Source organism: Accipiter gentilis, chromosome 16 (assembly GCF_929443795.1).
Source record: "Accipiter gentilis chromosome 16, bAccGen1.1, whole genome shotgun sequence".
In the NCBI taxonomy this organism is placed as follows: Eukaryota; Metazoa; Chordata; class Aves; order Accipitriformes; family Accipitridae; genus Astur; species Astur gentilis.
The window spans coordinates 5,926,718-5,952,769 of NC_064895.1; the positions used below are offsets into that span (position 1 = coordinate 5,926,718).

At 38.3% G+C, this 26,052-nt stretch overlaps 1 protein-coding gene across 1 annotated transcript in view; it reads left to right on the forward strand.

Moving 5' to 3' along the window:
• Window positions 1-26,052, forward strand: part of CSMD1 (CUB and Sushi multiple domains 1) — a 1,244,565-nt gene that overhangs the window by 324,655 nt on the left and 893,858 nt on the right. Inside the window, exon 3 of the mRNA XM_049818613.1 lies at window positions 25,468-25,580. Within this exon, the coding sequence (XP_049674570.1) occupies window positions 25,468-25,580 (113 nt within the window). The remainder of the gene's footprint in view (window positions 1-25,467; window positions 25,581-26,052) is intronic.

The window sequence follows — 26,052 nt, forward strand, 5'->3', positions numbered from 1 at the left end:
AACACCAAAGGCAGAAGAAAGAGAAGAACAAGTGTCACACCAAGATTAATGCATTGAGTTACTGAGGGCATCACTAGACTCCTAGAGAAAATATTCTGTACAGGAGATTTTGGCATCTAATTTAGTTACTTAAGTAGAAAGGATACTGTTTTGGAGGGACTCAAATGTACCCATTCTTATCACATGGCATGGCAGGGGTCCTAGGCTATGAGAAGGTTTTGGACTGTGAATCCTTAGTAGAAAGCTATACCAGTCTTCAGTAAGTTATTTAAGGTATCATCAACCTTTCCCAGATGGTTAACTTACTGCATTTTTTTCTGTCATCTTCAGGTTTGAAGCATTTAACTTTCCGTGTGCAGTGCATAAGAACCTTAGATGCCTAATGCAGCTGATTTTTTTTCCTTAGGGATCAGACACCAAAACCAGGTCCTGCAAAGCTAAGAAATTGGTACCTATGTCTCTACTGTATCTGGCCCAGCAGCTAAATATTCTAAAACAGAATAATTTTGAAAAAAATTATATTTGTAAAGAAAAAATACTGCCACTTAATAGTTTAGGATTTACATATTACAAACCTATTGGAAAATGCTATATATATATATATATATATATATATATATATATATATAAAGGAACTAAAAGCTAGTTCTAAAAAAGGTTGCAGTAACAAATGCATTCCAAGCTAACTTATGCTGTTTAGGTGATTTCATGTTTTACCTAAAAATTCCTTAGCACGCCTTGCTTCTTTATGCCTATAGAAATGTTTAGATGTTGTGAATGACTCAGTAGACTGAGGGCACTAAAAGACTATGCCTGCATTAGCGAATAATTAGGTGCAATAGGGGCACACCACTATACAGAAGTGGCTGATGCCGAGTCCTGCACCTCTGCATTGCATAGGGTCAGGGCTTTGCTTCAGGTTAGATTTAGTCTGGCTCCTGGGCAGAAAGCTTCCACTAAATATGATGCAAAGTTCACCGAAGACAAAAAGTGTTATGTGCACACTGGATGACTCAGTGGTGGTGTAGCTAACGGGCTGGTTTTTAACCTAATGCCCCCTTGAAGCACTGGGAAAATCTAGTTCATGTACATCAAAACTGCTCAGAGATCCAAACCTGCACGTGGTAAATGGAGACAATGACAGGCTCACAGCAAAATCACACTATTTCTCTGACCCAATTTGCTAATACAGCCAGTGACATAAACCACAGCCAGGCAGCATCACATTCCTCACTAAATGCTGTTGCATTTGCTTTTAAATCTTCATCATGGGGATGCTGGTGCGTAACAGAAAAGCAAAATCCACAGTGCCACAAAATACAGAGAAAGTTACTGGGAAAGAGTTCTTTGTAATCTTCAGGGAAATCTGTTCACATGCTGAAAAGTTAAACAGATGAGTGTTATCTTTGCTTATGGGTTGTGGATACCATCCACACAGATTGTTGTTCTATCTTGTATTTGTTACAAATTTTTTTATATAAGAGCTATATAGTATAACTAGTCACAGATATGTCAACATCCAGAATGTTTCACTCCAAGGCATCTCATATTATTACAGCTTTCATAAAATAATGGAATGGTTTGGGTTGGAAGGGACCTTAAAGATCATCTAGTTCTACCCCCCCTGCCATGGGCAGGGACACCTTCCACCAGACCACGTTGCTCAAAGCCCCATCCAACCTGGCCGTGAACACTTCCAGGGATGGGGCATCCACAACCTCCCTGGGCAACCTGTTCAGTGTCTCACCACCCTCACAGTAAAGAATTTCTTCCTAATATCTAACCTAAACCTACCCTCTTTCAGTTTAAAACCATTACCCCTTGTCCTATCATTTCACTCCCTGTTAGAGTCCCTCCCCATCTTTCCTGTAAGTCCCCTTTAGGTACTGGAAGGCTGCTATACAGTGTCCCTGGAGCCTTCTCTTCTCAACGCTGAATAACCACAACTCTCTCAGCCTGTCTTCATCGGAGAAGTGCTCCAGCCCTCTGATCGCCTTCATGGCCCTCCTCTGGACTTGCTCCAACAGATCCATGTCCTTCTTACGTTGAGGCCTGCAGAGCTGAATGCAGTACTCCAGGGGTGTCTCACAAGAACAGAGAGGGAGAATCATCTCCCTCGACCTGCTGGCCATGCTTTTTTTGATGCAGGCCATGATACAGTTGGCTTTCTGGGCTGTGAGCGCACATTGCTGGCTCATACTTAGTTTTTAACCCACTAATACCCCCAAGTCCTTCTTCACAGGGCTGCTCTCAATCCACTCATCGCCCAGCCTGTATTTGTGCTTGAGATTGCCCTAACCCATGTGCAGGACCTTGCACTTGGCCTTGTTGAACTTCATGAGGTTCACACAGGCCCACCTCTCAAGCCTGTCAAGGTCCCTCTGGATGGCATCCTTTACCTCCAGCGTGTCAACCACACCACACAGCTTGGTGTTATTGGCAAGCTTGCTAAGGATGCACTTGATCGCACTGTCCATGTCACCGACATAGATGTTAAACAGCGCTTGTCCCAATACCAACCCCTGAGGAACAACAGTCTTCGCTTGGACATCAAGCCATTGACCGCAACTCTTTGAGTGTGACCATCCAGCTAATTCCTTATCCACCAAGTGGTCCATCCGTCAAAACCATGTGTCCAATTTAGAGACAAAGATGTCATGCAGGACAGTGTCACTTTTTGACTGGAAAGATTTTGTCATTTTGATTTGAAAAATATATATTCGTTTAAATTTATTGACAACTTATTTTCAGTGGAGGTAAGATATCAGGGCTCAGCTGTAAAAGCACTAATGTCTAATTGTTCTTAATATACCTCCCACTTAAATCAGTACTGGTTATCAAGTAGTAGCAGATGATTTTACTGCAAGTCCATGTAAATAATAAAATAGCAATATTCTAAAAGATAGCTCAGGATGATCACAAGGGGAAAAAAAAGAAATATAATAATAACTTGCTTGAAAATTAATTATGAATTAAGATTCAGCGGCTTAGCCACCTACACAAACTAGTGTGAAGGCCTTAATAATCAAAAGGTTAGAAAGAGAAGACCAAAGACAGAGCATTAATATTTAACAAAGCTGCAAAGCCAACTAAATGAAGAGATCATTATCAATTGTGAAAATTACAGCCTTCCTGCAAATTATGCATACATGTATAGAAGAATGATTGATGCTAGAAACTTGGAAAGATTAGATAAACCTTGGTGCATTGCTTTATTGGCAGACAAAAACTATTCAGTTTTGGTGGTAAATCATTTTCTAGTAAAAAAAAATCAGTAGGACCAGCAGTATTAACAGTGTGTTTTACAGTAAATAATTAGGAAGCTTTCTAAACCACTGCCTACAATAAGACCCCACAATAGTAATAAAACTGAATCCATGAATTAAATACCTTAGTGAGACACTTCACTTACAGAGTTGAATCTTTTACATACTACTAAAGTGTGCGGACTCTAGGTTAGAGTTCTCAATTCACATCACAATTTAAAAAAAATTTCTTCTATACCGTTACTTTGCAAAACCAGTCACTTGTCTCTCTACCTCCTCGAGTGCATTCATGGGAGTTTTCAGAACAGATGAAAGGATGAATAGGATAAAGTGAGTAATTTATTTTGATTGTAAAAAGGAGCAGGATTTTAGCAATATGCTAAAGAAATATTTGTGATTTTCTATTTATTGAGAGAGAATATTGCACCATTATGTAAAAGGATGTATCAGAATGAGTAGTGATACTGACTACACTGACAAATTAAGGCCACGTAAGAGATTTTAATTGCTTGAAGAATGAGAAATTAAGGAATCTCTTGGTTGGTTGATATTTACTGCTGCTCCTTTTGTATCTTGCAAACAAGAGTAGGCTAATAGAAAGAATATGACACGGTGGTCTCTGCAGACTTATCAAAATGCTTAAAGATTTTTTTAATGTTTGCGATGTGGCTTTTCAGTGCATGTATTAAAACAAAATCAAATAAGTACACAAGAAGAAATTAAACTAAGTAGTGCAAATGCTCTTCTGGTGCTACTGTCTTCTTGGGTAGTTTTTCAAAATATTCTGTGATGCCAAAAACTGTGAAGACCTGTATTTTAAGCTTTATTAAACATCCCTGAACTAATAATAGCTAAGTGACTAGTTCAGAAGGAATAAGGTAGATGTTCTGTAAGAAGACTTATAGGGTTCTTGAGGTTTATGGTTTCAGTTCATATAAACAACTTTCAAACTCCTGCACAGGATAAAAGAAGAAAATACTCCATACTGGGATGTATGAACAGGAAAATAGACTTTTATAAGTAACATAAAATAAACCTTCCTCTCTATTTAGCACTGGAAAGACCTTAGCTGATGCATGGCATCCACTTTTGGATACCGTACCTCAAATTCAATATGTAGTAACTGGAGGGAAGCCAGTTTAAAAAATAGATTGATCTTAGATTAAAGATTCAAGGCCTATAGAGAAAAAAAGAATGAAGTGAAGTAGTAAGAAAAATAAAAGCAGAAAAGTTTTGCTTGGTGGGATTTAATTTCCATATCCAATATTTGCTAACACTAATCCTCGTCTATGGATGAATGTGGTGGTAAAGTAAGAATCGGTGCAAAATGTATGACTGGAAAAAAATTCCCCTCTTTTTTCTCCTTGCCATCATTGGCTGAGGTGATGGCTAGTGTGAATTGAGTGTCTAGTTTGGGTTATCTGCTTCTTGGTGAGAGGCATTGCTGAAACAGTGACGACTTTTAGTTCGTGTTTGGTTTGCTTGTGATTTTGGCAAGCTAGACTTGAATACTAATGCTTTTTAGCACTTTATTTTCATTTGGGCTAGATTTTTTTCAACTATTCTGATACATGCTGGATACTACCAGTACTTATTTAAAGACCTTTGGTACAAGTGAGAGGTCAATAGATTGCATATTAATACTATATATGTTGTTCTGAAAGATATCAGCTATTAAGCATGATATTTCTAAGTAATACCTAAAAGATTTTACTGGAAAGAACTATTACTACTTCATTCAAGTATTTGTATTTAAAAAATCTTATTAGCCAATTAGTCCTCTGAGCATGAGTATATGAGCTTTCCTGTACTCTTCTCTTGACAAGGCAGCTGCCGAAGAGGTTTCTTTTTCAGGCTGTTGTAGTGGCTTAAATTAATAGTTTGACCAAACTTGTCAGACTGATATGATATTCAGCATGGCATTTTCAGCTGCTATTTTCTTCTGCTAAATATCAACGTTACAAGCATAGTGTTTACTCAAAAAACATGTGTTTACTATGCAAATACTCCACAATACCAATATCATTAGCCTAAAATAGAGGGGTTGGTACATCTCATAAAAAACCTAGGATGATCAGAGGTGTTCAGGAAGGAGGAATTGAGGCAATGGCCCTAAAAAAGATCCCTGTAATTCAAGCAGAAGAAGCTATTTCTGGCAGCTTGTGGCAGTAGCAGCAAACTATACAACTCAAGGATTAAGTTTGAATTGAGTAGCATTGTGTAGTCCTGTGTAGTACTGTGTAGTAAGCCACATTATTTTCCTGAGAGCAAATTCTGTTTTGAATAGTAACAGGGAACTGAAAAGTCCAATGTTTTCTCATAATTTATTTATTATATTCAGTGGGAAATTTTCCTTGGTGCAACTCCAGACTGTTCTGTCTCATCCTTTCACTGGGCACCTCATAGAAGAGTATGTTTCCATCTTCTGTATTAACCTCTTCCTCCCAGGTCATAAAACACTGCTTTAGGTTATCCTTTTGCCACCTTTTCTCCAGTTTCCTCCTCCTCTTCCTCACACAGGTCATGTCCATCTGCCCCCAAGCATCTTAATGGCCTTTTAGCTGGAGTCACTGTTTGAGTTTGTCAACATTCATAGTTGTTTTGTTTTGGGGCTTGTTTTGGGTTTGTGTTGCTGGGTTTTGGTAGCGGGGGAGGGGCTGCAGGGCCGGCTCCTGTGAGAAGCCAAGGCCAAGCCTGTCAGCAACCATGGTAGCGCCTCTGGAAGAACCGAGTTCAGAAGGGGAACAAACCTGCAGGGAGTGAGGGGATCGGAATGGGAGAGGAACCCCTGTGCAGATCCCGAGGGGAGTGAGGAAGGAGGGGAGGAGGAGCGGGGGAGGAGGGGATGCCCCTGCAGCCCGTGGGGAGACCAGACGGCAGGCTGTCCCCCCCCAGCCCATGGAGGGGAGCGGGGGAACAGATGCCCACCTGCAGCCCGGGGAGAGAGGAGCCCACGCCAGAGCAGGGGGATGGATGCCCCCCAAGATGGCCGCCGCTCCCTGGGAGAGCCCGCGCTGGAGCAGGCTGTGCCTGGAGGACTGCAGCCCGCAGAAAGGACCCACGGTGGAGAAGTTCATGGAGGACTGTCTCCCGTGGGAGGGACCCCCCGGTGGAGCAGGGGCCGAGTGCGGAGTCCTCCCCCTGAGGAGGAAGGAGCGGCAGAGACAAGGGGTGAGGAACTGACCCCAACCCCCATTCCCCGTCCCTCTGCGCCGCTGGGGGGAGGAGGGAGAGAGGAACTGGAGTGGGGTTGAGCTGGGAAGGAGGGAGGGGTGGGGGAAGGTGTTCTAAGGTTGGTTTTACTTCTCATTATCCTTGTTTTTAATTGATTGGTAACAAATCAAATTGATTTTGTTTCTTCCCCAAGTTGAGCCTGTCTTTTGCCCGTGACCATAAGTGGTGAGTGATCCCTCCCTGTCCTTGTCTCAACCCACAAGCTTTTCTCTATATTTTCTCCTCTTCATCCCCCTGGGGGGGAGGAGTGAGCCAGCAGCTTCATGGTGCTTTGTTGCTGGCTGGGCTTAAACCATGACAGGGCTTTTTTTGTAAATTCCTTTTTATTAGTCTCTGGAAGTATTATTCCTTTCAACTAATTTTATCTGTGTAAAATTAGGCAAGAGGTCAGGCCAGCTTCCTTCTGAATCAATGAATGAAGAATGAATCATCCTATCTGAAAAGATGTCTGTCTTTTACTTTACAATCTTTTTCTATTTTTTTTTTTTTTTTTTTAAATCCAGCCCTCAGTGCTATCTCATCATTTCAATCATGATATCTGGATTTTATAAGCTATTCTACACCTCCTTCTTGTCAACATTTTTGACTAATTTTGTTTCACTATCATGCTCCTGCTATTTTGTTCAGCCATTAATAAAAATTTCTGATAAGGCTAGTCCAAAACATGGACTTGAACACACTGCTAGTAGTTTCCCTCCTGTCTGACACTTCCTTGTCATGTAGTCAAATCATTAGGGAATTTAGATCCACTGACTTTTGAATTTTGTCAGTGTATTATCTTCTGTGGATCTTTAAATTCTTTACCTCTCAATCATCACACAGTTAATGTAAATCTAAGATTTTAGATGCTGTCATTTGCAAAATTATATGTATTATTCTGTTCAGTCATAACTGAATTTGTCTCCTGGATGAAGGATATGGTTAGAATTATTCTGGAGTCTTCCACTGAGAGGTCTTTTTCAATGGAAAAGTACTATTTTATCAACATTTTATAAGCTTGTACTTAATTCAGTAAAATGTAGAAAAGGAAATAGCTCATAACTTCAGGATTATTTTTTTTCTCAAAATAAAAAAGACACTGTTGTTGCAGCTGCTACCACCTGTATCGGAATAGGTAATTTTTCAGGAATTACCTCCTGAGATGTAGGAGAGTTAAATCTGTCCAATTCTTACTAATTATTCCTTGTAGTCTCAAAACCCCTGATCACAGGAAAAAGATTACGTCCCACAAATTCTTGTTATTGTCAAGAAGTAAAAAATAACTTTAAAAAAAAAAAAAAAAAAAAAAAAAGAGCATTTTCATAGAACAGAAAAAAAAATTTCCCAAGTACACATATCCCAAAAGGAATCATGGTCTCTCTATCTCTTACCAAAGAGTCAATAAGGAGCAGCCAAAAATGAAATGTAGGCATAAAGAATAAAATAAAATTGCTTTAGATATCCTGTATAGAATAAATGTTCCATGAGAACCTGTATTCTCACACCAGTTGTTCTTGCTTTTAATATGGTAACAAAACCACTCACAAAATAGATACTGATATGGAAGGAAAAGTGGCTTATTTTGATAGGTGGAGTTTCATCATTAAATTATATATCCCAGATCAAATGACACAGGTAACATAAAAGATTTTAATACTGTCAAACATATGGAAATTAAAAGATGAAAGCACTGTCATTCTGCAGTATTGAATAACACTGTTCCATCAACAAATCAATAAAAGGTAGTGTTTGGCCAGCAGGTAACAATAAAACTGCAGCTACAGATCTGTAGCAGATAAGGCTGAAACATCATTAGGTTATTTAGTCCTTATACCTCTTTCATACCATGATCAAATACAGGTTTGTAAGGAAAAGAGGGTGAATAATGACAGATTGCAAGCACTAGAGTCTGCTAGTAAAGAAGTGTAATAACATGCCCCCCATACCCCCCAGTGATAGCTAACTGGAAAGAAAAAGAACAGAGAGGGAAAGGAAATCAGATCTTTGCATTGTAATAGGTAATTATGGGAATTATGAAGTGGTTGGTAAGAAAAAACAAAAACTACACCAAAGAATTGGGATTTTTTTTTTAGAAGATGTATAAAAAAGCATAAAGAACCATAAATCTAAAGAAAATAGAAGAGAACGGAGCTTAAAAAAGTATGATGAGAGAGAACAAATAGCTCTCCTTTTCCTTTGCATTCCTTTTGATTCTTCCAGTTGTTATTTTTCTTCTTGTCTCCCATTTTTAGGGCAATAATTCACTAAGTATCTCCTCTTTTCCTCTTTTGCTTTCTCTTTCCTTATGAATTTGCATCTGGAATGTCAGGGCTCATTTTTGTTAATTTGTTTGAAATAGGGACTCTGCATTCACATTGATAATTGGCCTCTGAGCAAACCTTACTTCTGTAAACCATGATGGTTTTGTTAACAGCAATGGCAAGAAAGGCAGCATTCATAGTTGGTCTGTGTTCCATCTTCTTGGCTAGCTTCACCTTTTTATTCTAATTCACCAGCAGAGAGAATTGCCATTAATCTTACACAGTTTTCTCAGTTACCTTTGTCACTACCATCTCATCCCTCAGTCCAGGCAGCTTTTTTTTGTGAAGGGTATTTCAAAAAGGCAAACTGTAGTTGTGGAGGTTAATTTGTCTAGGCTTCTTTCATAGTCATTGGAAAGAAATAGGCTTTTTAGATATTGATTCAGTGTAGGAGCTGAATGCTGGACAACGATTTACACCATTTGCTAAATGCAGCTTAATAGAATCTGGAACATAAAATAGAAATACAAAATTTTTCCATTGAAAATGGATTGTTTTCATTCAGTTCAGTATTCCACAGTCTGTACTAATGTCCCCTATAACCTCTTTCTTGAGAATTCATGGGACAGTCTTTGTCAGGTCAGCCAAATTCTCTTGGTGTTAACTAAGGCTAAATAAGTAATGCTACCTTCTTTTCCCATAAAACATGAAATTCCTTCCCACGGCTTCTTTCTTATCTCTTTTGAACAGTCAGTCTTCACTCACATCTTCTGCTTTCCTTTCTCAGTTGCATAAATGGCTCCCCTAAAGCCCAGTATTATTTTGGTCTCAGTGGTTCTCTTGCCTTTTGTATTTGTTCTGTCATCCATCTGAATAGTAGTTATTGCTTCTTTAGCTATTTCATACTTCTCTTACTTTTTTCAGTACCATCCCTTATTTGGAGAGGTAGGTAATCCCCATATTAACACCTTGTCAGGGGAATAGCTCAGTACTACGGTAGCCCATGGCATGAGTGTTCCACAGGCATGTGGAATCTTTCACAATGGTTTGGTCTTAAAACCTTTCTCTGGCCACAAAGTCCATCAGAGACTTGGGAAGCTAGTTCGCCAAAGCATCTTATTCCATATTAAAATAACAACAATGTCAAGAAGTCAGCACCTTCATGAGAAAAAGCTAAGCTTTACTAACTGTTCTACATAAATATGAGCCAGTGACAATAAAAAGATAGCCAAATACAAAGAAATTCTAAACAATGAGTTTAACTAAAACTTCTATTCAAATTAATGAGAAAAATTGACAGCAAGAGTCACGTTCTGAAAGGTTAGGATGCAAAACATAAAACTAAAAAGTTCTCCTGCAATACCAGTTCCTGCAGTATTGACTTCCTTCATATAAACAATGTTATGTCTGCCCCCTCCTTCTCTTCTTGTAGGTACTTATGGGCAGCCTGTAGGCTGCCTGTAGAAATGGATGTCAGAACCCTGCAGACCACCTGAGTGTGCTGGTGATATCAAATATTGTGTTAAAGATAAACAAAACTATTACCTGTGTTCAGATATTCAAGATGCAGCATCATCTGGACACACATGGGTAACCAGGGCTGCTTCAGGCATCTCTCGCAAGACTATCTGCAGGAGTAAGCGAGATGCAATAGCCTAACAGATAATGCAGAGCATTGCCACCTTCCTGCAGAGATCTTACACATTTAATGGCAGAATTTGCCTAATATGTACCTTGCTTCAGGTAACTAGGCAACACCCATTGCTTGGAGCTAATGTATACATATTACCATACAATTTTAAGAGAAAGACTGCTGAAATTAAAAGTATGAGCAAAAAAGGCTTTGCATACATCCTTTCTCTGGAAGAAGCACTTTGAATGAGAACATTTTAAACTAGCAAAATATGACTCACCTAAACACAGTTGTTAGGGCAAGTCATCCATAAGAAACAGTTTGTTCCAAACTAAAAATGATATTACTGTAGATAATCTCAATGATGATCATAAGCCCTGAAATGATATATTATATATGTAAGGATTAAAGGACAGGAGAACAAGATAGAATGTTCTGATAGGAGGAGCTCAAGCATCAAATTATGCATCCTAAGGCAAACCTCTACTGAGGTGACTTAAAATATAAGCACAGAAAATGCTCAGAAAGAAAGATGAAATATCTCTCAATTAAGACATATTTCTAAACTTACTTTTGGGATGTGATATTTCAGGCTGAAGCTACCAAACTTTGTTCACTATTTAACAGGAGATTGTTCTGCTTCATTACTTCTGAATTTGTTGAAGATCTACTGATCAGAGGGCACATTGATAAGGTGGCATCATAAAGAGAGCACTTTGAGGGTAATCATTAAAAACTGTATGCATACTAGCAACTTGAGGTAGATCACAATGGGAATTCAGTACAGTAAACTACACCATATACTGCAACAGGATATGTATGAGGCAAGGATATTCTGAAAATAATGATAAGCTGACATTTCAGCATAATGATTTTTGCTCTAAAAGTTAAGAAAAATATTCTGGTTATAAAAGTCAAAGTACTCTGAGATTCATTAATTGCTATACGGAAGAAATACAATCGTGAATGCTAGTGTGGCAAAATAAAGGTATTAAAAATGTGGTAGTTAAATATTGTTAGCACGGGTAACAATATCAGCAAAGATACAAAATTAAGGGCTTCAACATACACTAACAAACAGCGCCAATTTTCATAGGTTCATACTAAGTGTGCAGCCTTCTTAAGGATTCTGGATCTTTGCCATGGTATATAGTCCTTATTACAGGATAAGAAAGAAAATGCACCACTATTTTGTCCTTCAGTCTCACCTATCTGCACTGTAAATGGATCCATTTGTGAAAATCCACATCTCTGTATCTTGATTGCCTATGTCAGATATTCTTGTCTGTGCTGTGCCTCCCCCTTTCCTTTTACAGCGTATTCCTGCTCTACATAGCAATAATATTTAAATTGAAGCACTGAACTACACAGACAACTTATCTTCCATATAGTTTTCAATATTGTAAAATATGTACAAGTGATATAATGATGGAAAATATGAGCATATGATACTTAATACAGTAAGTGTAGAGTTAGCCCAAAGCACTCACATAATTCTCAAACATTTCTAGAATTGGCCTTTATTTCATATTAGTAGCAGTAGCCACTTCTTTTTTAGTGCCATTTGAAACTATCAAAACTAGTTACCTGCAAAAGACTTTTTTAAAAGTTAAATTTAGATAAAATGAACTTTTTGACCTACTGAAATACCCACTAGATTTCTTTCTTATAAAGGACAAACAAGCCAGGCAGCAATTTTGGCAGGAGGTATTCAAGTACTAAATGATACATACCGTACTAACTTCAAGTATGATGGGTGGAAATAACAGACAGACTTCAAAGGTTTGCATAGAAAAAAAGAATGTCATAGCTCTTGGGAGTAAAACATAGGAGCAGAAAGATAATATAGTGAGCTTTGTGCAGATAGTCTAAAACTGTCAAAGACTAACCCCTTTAAAATAGAGTTGTCAGAACAATTAACTTAAGGAAAAAAAAAAAAAAAAGCAAAGTCATAATGAGGTCACAGTGAAGGAAAATCCTCTCCTCAGTTCTGAAACAGGATACATTATTTTATCAAGTGAAAAGGCTCCTAGGGCCATATTTATAATATGTATAACATATAATAACACATTGAGAAGATTCTTTAAGCTGAAAATGTACATAGTTTGGAAAGACACAAAAGGTGAAGGAAAGGTTTCACTCAATTGCTCCAGAAGCTTTTTGTTTCAGAACTACTACATCAGTTGTTCTTCTTTAAGTACATAATTTTTTGTCTTAGAGCTCTAACAAATGCTTCCAGTCAAATTCCAAAAAATCTGGAGATCCCCTACATTTCATTTGCCAAAATGAATTGCTTAAAATGAAACAATAGCACATTATTTTAACTTTCTTTTCATTTGAAGTACTTGAATATACCCATTCTATTCCCCTAACTCTGGATCTGTCGACAATTTGCAAAGTACTTGAATTCATAGTATCATAGAATTATAGAATCACAGAATGGTTTGGTTTGGAAGGGACCTTTAAAGGTCCTCTAGTCCAATCCCCCTGCAATGAGCCGGGACATCTTCAACTAGATCAGGTTGCTCAGAGCCCCGTCCAGCCTGGCCTTGAACACTTCCAGTGATGGGGCATCCACAGCTCCTCTGGGCAACCTGTTCAGTGTCTCACCACCTTCATTGTAAAAAATGAGTTCCGTATATCCAGTCTGAATCTACCCTCTTTTAGTTTAAAACCATTACCCCTTGTCCTATCACAACAGGCCCTACTAAAAAGTTTGTTCCCATCTTTCTTAGAAGCCACCTTTAAGTGTTGAAAAGCCACAATAAGGTCTCCCTGGAGCCTTCTCTTCTCCAGGCTAAACAACCCCAATTCTTTCAGCCTTTCCTCACAGGAGAGGTGTTCCATCCCTCTGAATTCAAAAGAATCTTTTTAGTTTGTAATTTTATTCTTATTTTGCAAATGAGAAACAAAGATATGGAAAAATTAAGGCATCTAACTTCTAATATTTTGGATCTGATTGATTTACCGAGAACTTAAATTTAGGTAAAAAAAATCAAGCTCATATCTTGCAAAAACATATAAAAGCCAGCTTTAAAGTTTGGCTTATGAAATGAAAGATGTATAAAAAAGGTGTGGGGTTTTTTTTAAACTTAGGTTGTTTTTAACTTTGTATCATTTTTTCTTTTTAAAAAAAAATTCTGATCAGCAATATGTGGAAAAAAATGCCATTTTGGCAAAAGCAGTTGAAAAATAATGACTAGGACGTATTAAAATAGAATATTTTACTCTTTAGAAACATGTAAGTAATTAATTACCTGACCTATTTTATTTCATTAATACAAAAGAGTATATATCTCAATAAAAAATATGAAGATCAGTCAGATTCCAGGTCACTAATGGGAATGACTTCAAGCATTAGTATGTTAGTATGTATTTTGAATTGAGCAATAAAAAAAAAGCCAGAAAGTCTAGCCTGTCCAAAACAGATAATGGATATCCACAAAGCCACGTAAGTATTCAAAATTTTACTGCATACTATAGGCCACATCTGAAGCTTCAAACATTCCCAGAATAAAGTTCTAGGCACAAATCTTTAGTCTTCCTTACAGTAGTATCAGTGAGTACTATATAAACTGTTTGTTAAATACACTCATGTTTGGACAGTAACATATTTTTTTAGATACCTCCCTATTACTGCAAAGGCCAAACATGCTGTTTGTACTAAAATCTGATCTATTCAAATACTTGCTAGCCTATTTTCTTTTACCTTGAGGCCTCTGCTTAAAGTGGTGCCGCCAAAAAGGCTAAAGTAGGGTTTTTTTTTCAGCTGGCAATACTACTGTAATCCAATTTGTAAAAACGTTAAAAGAAAGCTTCAGAAACTGATTTATTTCCCCCTTCAGGCAATTTTTGTGTGTTGCAGGGCTTCTAAGCCGCTTGTTATCATTCCATTTCCATTTACACTGGCTTCGTTTCACTGGTTTTTGTGGAGGTGCTCTGATACTGTAATAAAAGGTGAGCCTGTAAAACCTAGGGAGGTGGAAATGTAGGTGATTTTTCAGTTATTAGTGGCTGGCCTGTGAAGAGAAAAAGAGTCTTCTTCACAGACTTTTTCCTCTCTAAATTCCATTTAGTAGAGGCATAAAATACCATTTGTGTTCCTATGACAGGGATTTGAGGTTTGGGGTGTTCTGGTTTGTTTTCTTTTTTTTTTTTTTTTTTTTTTTTTTCCATATGAAGAGTTCTGTACATTTTTCATTTCTAAACAACTCACAAGTGGGAGCATGAATATCACCTACAGCATTATGGATGATTTATAACGGATTCATAAAACAAAGTTTCAGAAAACATTCATCCTCATTTATTCTGAAGTTGAATCAACTGTTCATTGCTGTAATGTTGTTCCTAACTTGACATAAATCTCTCTCTAAAGCCTTGTGACATAGGAAATGCAAGCTAGCTTCACAACTGAAGCTAGCTTATGTAAAATAACAGATCACTATATCCACTGTTGTGTATTAATGTGACATACCTACCAAAAAAGTGATTGATGTGATGTTACATCCATGTGTAAGAGTAAACAGACAAAACTCACATAATGAAGCTTAAACTAATGTAAATGTTTTCTAAGATTTTACCTTAAACTCTTTGAGAAGGTATGGGTGGTAAAATCACTGAAAGATCTTAGTTTTGCTGACTCAATTCCTGATTTTATTTTTTTTTTTACTAAAAAAATGTTAAATCTCGCCTGGAATCTATTACTAACAATGGTCTTACTACTATATTTTTTATTATTAAACTCATGCTGTTATTAGTAAGCTAACAAATATAGGGATATAGGTAACAGGCACGAAGAAATAATTCAGCCTATGAAGCCTGTTTCCACAATTTTCTGAAAATAGGATTTCTTTGAGATATAATTATTAATTAATTTAATCAAATGACATTTTAACTTATATCTGTGTAATTTTACTTTTACTAGGTCCATCTGGGCTCATACCAGCACAGCTGAGAGGTGCCTTTGGTCTAAATATCTGTGTGCTCTTAGAAGTCAGAAATGTAGTCTGCTCATATAATTGTTAACTGGGAATGTATGATCTTACGTAAAGTTTCAGTTGTTTTCACTCTAGCATAAAGAGACACTAGCTTTACAGTAACCAAAATAACGTCTTTCTCCTAAAGGTAAAACACTGTTTTAATCCCTCTGGCAGTAATAGGTTATAATACCACTTTATTTTTGTCCAGTTTTATCAAATATTAGCTGAAGTTTTCTTTCAATCTCATTTAGCACAGAGGCATAAGAAACCATTTCTGTGGCTGCATTTAGTGTACAATGGGTAGAAATCGTAAGAACATACATGGGATAATGATAAGGTCTGCCAGGAAAAGAAGGCACTTTGGTGTAGCTGTAGCGCAGTGCTGTGGCCTACCAGTTCATTTAGTCGGCAGCCACCAGTCTTAGTGACCGCCACGTGATTCAGACATAAAGTGGCTTTTTTCTTCCGTGGTTTGCCCTACGTTGGAGCCTGGGACTGTAGGGAAGTGCTGGGAGTTCCTGTTAGGCAAGCCTTTTTCTTCTCAGCATGAGTAACAAACCCCACTAGGCCCCTCCACCGGCAGACGAGCGCTCTGGGCGTTGTCCTTTCTCCGATCAGCCGTGCGATCCCACCGTGCTGGCGCTGCCAGAGCCTGCTGGCTGCCCAGACCTGCCAGGCCTTTACCACAAGCTGCAACCCCCTCGAAGCCCTCAGCCCCACCGCTTTCCCGAGACCTGCCTCCCCTTCGGTCCCCTTCACGGCTGCGTATTGGGTTGACATTGGCCAACTCGTCTCATGTTTTCCTGCTCCCTTACTGAAGCCTGGTAACTGGGCTCACAGGGCACTGCTTTGCAGCATCAGAGCGTCCTGCAGCAGATACAAGCCTTGCTACCATGGCTGTTTGGTGCCAGCTAGAGAAACCACCTGCTTTTTCTGAAGGCTAAGTATGTCAAAATCATTAAGCTTGCAGCTTCTTTCTGCTTAGTGACTGGACTCGGTGAGTTTTGGTTATAAGGCACCTTCTGGACTTCAGTGAGGGAACTTTTGATTGCTTCCATCCTTCCCTTACTCACAAAGTATTAATTTTATAATTCCTGCAATTAATTCCTAGTTAAGCTAAAACCACAGGAAACATCAGGAAGTTTTCACATGACCATACCATGGAAAAAATGTACATGTATTTAGCTATGTGAAAGGCTTGGATTAAAAAAATCTGTTTCTTGCCTATTCAGAACTGATCATTAATTTGAGATTATAAATCTTAAATTGCAGAAGAGCACTCAGGTAAGGGATGAGCCTTTTGTGTACTGCTAGTACTTGTGCCCCTCTAATGAGGTATGCACAGCTTAACTGCCTCTAGTTACCAGGATGGAGGAGCACCTGATATTAATTAATCAAATCAGGGCTCAGGGAACAGCTGAGGGGTTTGTAAGAGTTTCCTGGGTGTAGGGGAGACAGCTGGTGGAAGAAGTTTTGTGGCTATCTAATGGGAGGGCTTTCCTGGGGAGACAGAAGTGGGGAATTGGAGCACTGGAAGAGCAGCGTTGGGGTGTTGCTGTGGGCCTATAACCTGAGACAACTTGAAGATGGAGGAGTCTGAACCTGGAGAAAGCAGCACCAAGGAATACTTGATACTGCCGGAGTAAGAAATGTGAGAGCTAAGGGGTTTTAATTCATTTTCTTGGGGGGAAAAAAAAGCTGACTAACAGTCATCAATATGAGGAGGTGTTGCTGTGTGTTTTCTTTATGCTGGAGAGGTGGGGAAGAAGAGGGTAATTCCTGTGTGGAAGACTGGGTGCGCTCTCTGAGCTGAGGCTCTGCCCGTCACAGTGTTTCTTGTACTTTTTTTTAAGGAACAGTCAGTATTACCTTAAGCTTGAGAAAAGCCACCAAATTGGAGCCTCTGAATGAAAAACTTGACCTTGAATAATTTGTTCTACATGTCTTCCCTTTTTCTGTGACTTAAAGAAAAAAATTGAGGCTGGGGGTAGTGGGACTATACATATATATTTAGCCTATCTTCTGTGGTAGAAAATCAGTTATATATTATAGATCTTCTACTAATTTTGTAGTAGCTCCTTGTTCCTTTACGTATGAGTTGGTATCCGAGTCGGGTTTTAAATCTTTGCTTCCTCTTGGCAACAGAATGGATGCCAGTTATTGAGGCTTATGTGGTTTCACACATGGCAGGTAACAGCCTGGTTTGCTGGCATGGATACACTGGTCTCCTGGCTTAATGTACCATTAGGTGTCTTAACCTGTGGGTAACTCTTCTCATTGCTGATAACAAGTACAAACAGGAGCTGGCCCCCAGGGATGGCATCTTACAATGACGAACAAAACAGGGAAAATCCCTATAGAATTTTTAAGAGTGTGCTTTTTCTGGTTCCTGCAGGTTATAATGAGGCAGATAAGCCTGTGAGAGCATGACCCATAGGAGTGGCTGTGGCTAGCTTGCTTTGTGATTTTTTTTTTTTTTTATTTTTTTAAAAAAGCTTTTTTTATTATCTCTGATATTTGCAAGAGTTGAGTTTTGCTCCAGAACAGCAGCTTATGGCAGTGGACAGGGGAGATGAAAATTCTTCAAGATTTGGAAAATAACACTGCAAAAATCACTTCACATTTGTTTCTTTGTGATGATATCTTATTGGTGGCTACTATTTGCAGGACTAAAAACTTGCATAAGAATACTTATATGACATCATATAGTTTTATTTTAGTGTATGAAATTTCACCATAAACCTTACTATTTATTAACCTTAAAAAGTATCTCTTTACTATGGAAGATGCAATTCCACCTCTGAAATAGGTCTTATGGGAGGGGGGGAAAATACCTAGTCATAGGCTAGAAATTAATCCTATGGAGATATTTGAGTCTTGAGGCTGCCTTTACGTGCGTCTTTTCTAATTATAGAAATAAATACTTATTGGACTGTTCTGAATTATCAATGTCTGGTTTGAACAAAGACTTATTCATAAAAGAAACTTTGAACTAAACACAACTCTTCTTTTAAGCTTTTTTAAGAGTTTGAGAGAAGCTTAATTTTTAAATAATTGGTCTCTAGGAAAAGAAAAATCTTTTTTTCATCAGCTGTACTTCTGTCTACTTAAAGTTAACTTCCAACTCTGAACTCGGTGCAAAAATGCTGTGCGTGGAAAGGACTTTAATTACATGATGGAAGTACTGTACATGCTCATACACAACTAAGACTGCTTTGTTCTTAACTGCATTGCTCTCTGAGATAATTTCAGTTGGCTACTGAACTGTTACAACTGTTTGGAAGGGCAGCATATTGTATGGTTGTATGCCTTTGGTTAGGGATGCACCTATTCGGTCTTCCAGATTCAAAACCAGGAAGACAAGAGTGTTAATTTTTTTTTTTTCTTTGGCACCTGGCAGAGCTTTAAAATAGCACCTCTCAGTCTCCCCTTTATTTGTAGAAGGGAACTTCAGAGCTTGTGTGGCTTCATAAAAGGTCATGTTACGGATATGTATCCTGTAATCATGTTTGTTACTATAGCATTGCTGCTGTTTTCTGTGGAATAACAGGAGTTAGCAGCTTCTTGTATATTACTGCAGTAGCTTCTCTTTTGTCCAGATGTGTTCAGGTAGTTTAAACGGATTCAAATTACTAGTTAACAAGATAACATATTAATAATTTGACTTTTTAATATGTAAAACTGAGGTGCACTTGAACAGATCGCGCTTTTGAAGTGTTCTCTGCTCCCATCGCGAAGGCTGTACTGGTGCAGGTGCCCAGGTTTTGTTAGCGGGACCTGCCAGGGCAGCCTCTGTGAGGAGCGGCCAGGGCTGCCCCGAGCCGGACACAGCCGGTTCCAGCTGGTTCCAGCCCACCCACCCCAGGGCACCGCTCAGCCCCGCAGACCAGGCCGGGGCACCTCAGGGGAAACGTGCTCAAGGAAGGGCAAAAACATGACATGAGCAAAATGAGGGGTAAGGAAAAAAGTGAGAGAATCGACTCTGCAGACCCGGAGGGGGGGGAGGTGCTGCAAGCGCCCGAGCAGAGATTCCCCTGCAGCCCGTGGAGAAACCCAGGAAGAAGCAGGTTTATCCTGCAGGACTGCAGCCTGTGGGAAGGACCCACGCTGGAGCTGGGGAGAAATGTGAGGAGGAAGAAGGAGTGCAAAGAGGAGCTGTTATGCACTGACCACAGCCCCCATTCCCCATCACGCTGTGCCCCTCGGGGCAGGGGAACCAGAGGAGTGGGGAATGAAGGAGTGAAATTGAACCTGGGAAGAAGGGGAGTGGGGGGAGGGTTTTAAATTTTTTTAAAGTTTTTAATTTATCTTTGTTTGTCACTATCCAAACATATTTTAATTGGCATTAAATTAAAGAAACTATTTTTCCTCAAGCCAAGTCTGTTTTGCCCATGACAATAATTACTAAGTAATCTCCCTGTCTTTATCTCGACCCAGGATCATTTCCATCTTATTTCCTTCTCCCCGTACTGTTGAAGAGGATCAGTGAGAGAGTGGCTGGGTGGGGGTCTGGCAGCTGGCCAAGGTCAACCTACCACACAGGCATTAATAAAAGCAGGAATAAATTATAGGAATCCATAGAGTCAAATCTTGATTGCTTTTTCTTCAGATGGCTAATAGTGTATACATATCATTGACTATTGGTGATGTTGGATGCCTAAAACACAGAAGGGGTTTGTCTACGTTTTAATGATGGTATAGTTCTAGAATAACTTCTAGTTAAGCCAAATATGAGATGCCACCTTTTGAACATTTTTATTGTGTTGTACTTAGTATTCAACTTCCGTGATGTAGTGAGGTATTTCTGAAGAACTACAATAGATAGCCTAAAGCTTTAGTTCTAAAGGGTAACCTTTGACTTGCCTCGCTCTCTGATCTGCAGTTGATCAGCACAATCTTTGAGGTGGCACCTGCCAATAACTTTGTGTTTTCATGTGTTATGGTGAGTTTGATACGGAATGAGCTTATGGATCTCTTCTACATCAAATGGCAATTTTAAGAATAGTACGTAAAACCTGAAAAGATAAGACGCTGATGGCAGACAGCTCTTGGGTGTCTCCTGTGGTGTCTCCAGATACAATGATCTGTATCACTTTATGGTAAAATGGAAGAAATGTTAGGTTTTTTTCCTTATACAGATTTTGAGGGAGAAAAAAAGAATAGCTCTGATTTTGCCATTTACCTATGGTTTGCCCAAAATTGCTTTTGGGATAATTCATTCAAACTTAGTCTTATACTTTACCTTGTTATTAATAACATCAATCCTTTTGGCTATTAGCTTTTGAAGAGACATCTAATAGCTAATTTCAGGCAAGAATATTTTGTCTTAGCCAAATAGATGCTAGTTACTTCCTCTGAGAATGTTTCTGGGAACAAGCTGTACAAAAGTAGGAACAGAGCTCATAGATACATAAAAAAAAAAAAAGTGTGTGTATATTTCGGGCACAATTCTAAAAATATTTAACAGATCTGATTCTCCTTCTAATTATAATAATGTATTTTCATAGATTTCATTGGCCTGATTTGAAAAAAAGAATTAGTCCTTATGGGTGCAGGGTCTCCCTTCCCTCTAGGATTATTTTGGCTCTTAAATTTCCCCCCAACATCTTTTTAAACCTTGACAAAATTTTGTCACGTGTAGTAACCCGAACGTATCACTTTGTACTACAGGCAGCTGTAGGAATGATTAAGCTAGCAAATGGCAAAAATGCTTCTGTTTTTCCTTTGCAACTGCTCATTGTTTTTTGGCAATTGTGACATCACTATATACTTGTTAAAGTGGTCTGATCATATGAGACTCTTCATGCTGGATAGCTGCTCTTGATAGAGCTGTTCTGGAAAGCTTCATTTGACCATTTCAACCATGAGGGTAATGCAAAATGTTTATTTAAAAAAAATCATCTAGTGACTCTGGAAACAAGAATGTAATAGTTCTCATTGGAGGTAAGAGGAGCAAAGATATTCTTGTGTCAAGGATGTCTTCAAAACACCTGCAAAGATCAGTTCAGCTTTAACCATGCTTGAAGGCCTGTCAGGTTCTATGTGAACAGCTGGGACTTGCTAAAATTTTGTAACTACACTCAGCAAAAGTTCAGTCCCTGATAAATTTATGCAAACAACATAAAACTTCTTAGGTTGATCTGATTGTACTTCTGTATTTCCTCAAACTATTGAATGTTCTCATTTTTCTTACAGCAGCTGCTTGTGATAGGGACTGTGCTCATGCATTCCTTATGGGTCATGGATTCATTGAATTACTTGGGTTATGAGAGACTATGATTATTTGATTTTTATCTCCTGCTGACATTGGAGCCAGGTCTGAAGATAGATCATGCTGTTCAGGGGGCTATCAAGTTTCCAGTGTCTCCAAGGATGGAGATACCAGATCCTCTCTGGGCATCAGTTCCAATATACCACCACCATAATGGTGTTTTCTTTTTTTTTCAAATACAAACCTGGAATTTCTCATGTTGCACCTTTCCTGTTGCTTCCCATCCTTTCTGTGCTTCCAAGGGGAAGCCTGCTTTTTCTATACCACTCCAACAGGTAGGTGAAGACAGCAGTAAGGTTCACCCTTTAGTTGTCAGCTTTTAAGGGGTCAACAAATCTATTCCTTCAGCCTCTTCTTGTACATTATTTGTTACAGACCTGTAACCATATTGTCATTGCCAATCCCCTCAGAGGACTTCGTGCACTATCTGTTTAGTACCAGGAAGTCCCAAAACGTGCCATCACAAGTAGAGGGTGGACAAGTTCTGAGCAGAGCCACCTGGACCTATTGCTATGCTACTGGGGAAAAAAACCCCACAAAACCCACCAAAACCCAGCCAAAATAACCAACTATGTATTTATAGACCTTATCACTAGAAATGGCTAGATCTATGAAATGACAATGTAGAATGAAATGTGTGGTGGTTTGTTGTGGTCTTCCCTGCCCCCCCCACCCCACCCCCCAACCAGAGGCTAAACTTGGTACTGGTGTACCACTGTGTTCTCCGTTACAAGTTCTGTTTCTTCGTTATAGACAAGCCAAATATATTCCATCTGTGGTTAAAAAGAATTTTAGTGTGTGCATTTTTTGCAGATTAATGCTACTGAAAGTTAAGGAAGTAGCAATATTTTAAGCTTAAAGTATTGCATATGCTCAGTATGAAGTAGTGGAAGCTTATCAAATGACAGTTTCATTAGCAGAGGGACTTGAAATGATTCTGCTTTCTTAGCACACACGCTTGGCTGTCTAAACAGTTCCTTTTCTGGTTGCAGTAAAGGCCTACAAGTTAATTGCCAAGATACATTTCCAAAGTAAAGCAACACATGAAGGTGTGTGATTTTTCTGCATGATGAAATGAATGTGCAAAACACATTATGATGCATGAGCTATAACTACCTAGCAAAAATGATGGGGGGAAGGGGGATGACTTGGTAGGTTAGCAGTGGTTTAATTCTGAAAATGTCTGAGGAATAACACTCTAGATTTTCATCTGCTGTCTAGTCTTTGTTTGCACTCAATTTCATGGCATTTGATCTCACTGAATCTATTAGAATACTATGAAAAGATGTTTTCAGAAATATTTCAGGTGGCGAGGGTATTATAGAGGCACCCAGGTAGCTGTGTTGAATGACTGAAATACAGATATTTATTTTCTTTCTGTTTGAAACTTTTCCATAATCTCTTTTAGGATTACAGTAATGTAAAAATAGATCTCAAGTTGATGTACTAATCCTTGAAGTTTACCATGTACTTGCCTTTTCCTATGTCTGTAAAACCTTAAAGTGCACTGATTTAAGGTATAAAATAATATATTTGTATTCCTTTAATGTAAATTGCAATGTCAGTTAGCCTGAAGAATGATCTTCCAGTATTTCAAGGGGGATAGTATAGAAACAATTTTATTTATTGGGCAGATAAGGAATCCATATTGTAGGAGTGATAATTATTAGCATAACAGAATCAAAGCAGGTAGGTCTAGAAATCATAACAGGAGATCAGAATGTCCAGTCGCTGCTCAGATAAGTTCATTTATATGAACCAATTCCATACCAAGTGGAGTAAACACTGATTAGGAATGAGGTAGCTAAAGCTGTATAGTTCTGCATTGATAGGCCTTTTTGTCATTTTATTGACTTTTTTTTTGTCTCCTATGTAGTATGAAGTGTTGAGGCTAAATACCTCTATCTTTCCATGTGTCATACTGATTTTCCTTCCTTCCCCTACAATGCATGCTAGTTTCCTGTATTTCAGCAAAAAAGATGTTAGATCCAGGAAATTTTGTAATGCTATCAAAAAAAAAGCCCTTAAAAGCAGAACTCTTTGAATCCCTTCTCAAAGAAGGAAGAGATGCAAGTAAGATCAGAAAATACATACCCTAAATTAATAATGAACTGTCATACAGTACACTTCAGATGTAGGGCAGTAGTGGTAACTGCTCTAATTTATTAAATAGAACAAGAGGCACATTTCCCTAAAAACTGCAACGTCTAGTGCAGGTGAGAGAACATATGAAAGTCTGAACATAATATGTGGTAAGCCTCACAGTAGTTCTGCAGTTTGAGGATTGAGGCAAAAATCAACCTAGTTATTTCTGGAATTGGAGTAAATGAGGTGGAAAAGAATAGGAGTAATAGGTTGACAAGTATACAGAAGGTGAAGAGATTAGAGCAAACAGCTAATTAGCATGTGGGAGACAATGTTGTGTAAAAAGAAAGGAAGAAATTGCAGAAAGCTTTTTGCTGACTTATGTTGTCTTGACCGTATGCCTTCACCTGTATTTAAAACTCTCCTTGCTTTGACCTCTGACCCAACTGAGCCACACATTTGTTTTCCAAAGCTCAAAATTGAAAAGAGATGAGGAGGGACCTGACTGGTGTAATTCAAGCACGGAGGAGTTCTTATATGTTTTTATATATGAGAGTGGTCTTAAGCCTAATTTTGCAAAGAACTTCTAGTTTACTGATACTACTGTACTAGTATGTTATTTATCTTCTGCAGTTCAAGATGCCAATTAATGAACTACAGCATCATTGTACAATAAATTTAAAAGGCAAGATTTTTTAAAGGCATGGATTGTCTTAACCATCCAGATTAAAAATATATCAAAGCATTTTTGTTGTGGACTTGTGGGTGTGGTTTGGGGGTTTGTTTGTTTGGGGTTTTTTCTGATGTCAGAATGTTTCTTCTAATGTCAGAATTCAAGAAAGTCTTTCAGGGTGAAATTTGAATGAAAGGGGGCTTTCTGGTGCATTGTCCTGTACCCAGTGGATCACATACCCCTATTGCAAAATACAGAAATTGGCTAGTGATGTAAGCTGACAGTATAGTTTTGGGTTTGTGGGACAGTAATGGTGGTTTTAATTTTGCTTAACTGAAATTATTTTAACAGTCAAGAAACCAACATCTCACTAGTGTCAGCCAGGTCTAATGAATTGTCTTTAGTGATGTTTCAGTAAAGGATGTAAACATTTTTTTCCATCTGTTTTATCCTCAAAATGAATCAAAACATTTATTTAGAGCAATTATCTTAAAATCAGTATTGCAATGTAATTATAGCTCATCCAAAATTCTGTTTTGTATGTAAAGGTAAGACTGCTAATAACATGGGAAATGTAATTTTTCTGAAGCTGTTAAAGGGAAGTGGTTTTTTTTGTTGTTGTTGTTTTCTGGTCAGTTAATGTATAAGACATTGAACATATCAGATCCATGCTTTTTCTGAAGCAGCAGCTGGAGGTCAGACAGGATAGTCCATGTTATCACATTGTGCTAGGTATCTCTGTGTGAGTCAAGGCCTGGGTATCTACTTCTAGGTGTCCTAAATTTACCTATCTTTATCTTGAAATTAATCTTATAAAAAAATTCTTTGTCTTTAGTAGATACAAACAGGTCTTTCTTTCCTTGTTCTCTGTTGAAGAGCACACAGATGTGTTGAAAAAGGAGGGTTAAAAATCTCAAGAACATGTTTGAAACTTTGTAGTGAATGTTTAGAGATTGCATCAGGATAAAAAGCATAATGCATTCGCAGTTTAGATGTAGAAATGTGATGCTCCTCGTAATGCTCAGCACACGTATTGATGTGCTTTGTTTTAAAAGTTAAAATAATTTGTGCCTTTTTATTGCACAGGTTATCTGGCTTTCAGCTTCCATCATCTATTGTGAGCACAGGATCTATCCTCACCCTCTGTTTCACTACAGATTTTGCTGTCAGTGCTCAAGGCTTCAAAGCTATCTACGAAGGTAAGAACTATTTTCCTTCCAGGTCTGTATTCTACTTGATATATGTTTTTCATGTTGAAACATCATGTTTCATTTTTAATTGTTTGGGCTTTGAATCATTCATGAATATTGCATTTTATTATTTTTTTTATATATAACATACTTAAATGTTACTACATTGTGGCCATAGTCTTGATTTTGAAATTTAATTTAAACTAATAATTTAATTTCTGCTGCAATTTTTTTATTGAATTTGTCAGACTTCCAAAGCTGGATTCAGAAATGCTTACATTTAAATGGTATTCTTATTATTTCCTAAGCTATTTCTTTTGACAACTGTCGCCTTCGTAAGGCGTGGCGACCTAGTTCAGGAACGGCACGGCGACCAGCCCCAGGTTGCTCGGTCCATCAGCTCGCGGACACCTATGTGGTAGACGGCAAATGGCGTTTATTTGTGAGTTGCATGGCATTATATAGCTTGGGTTTACAACGT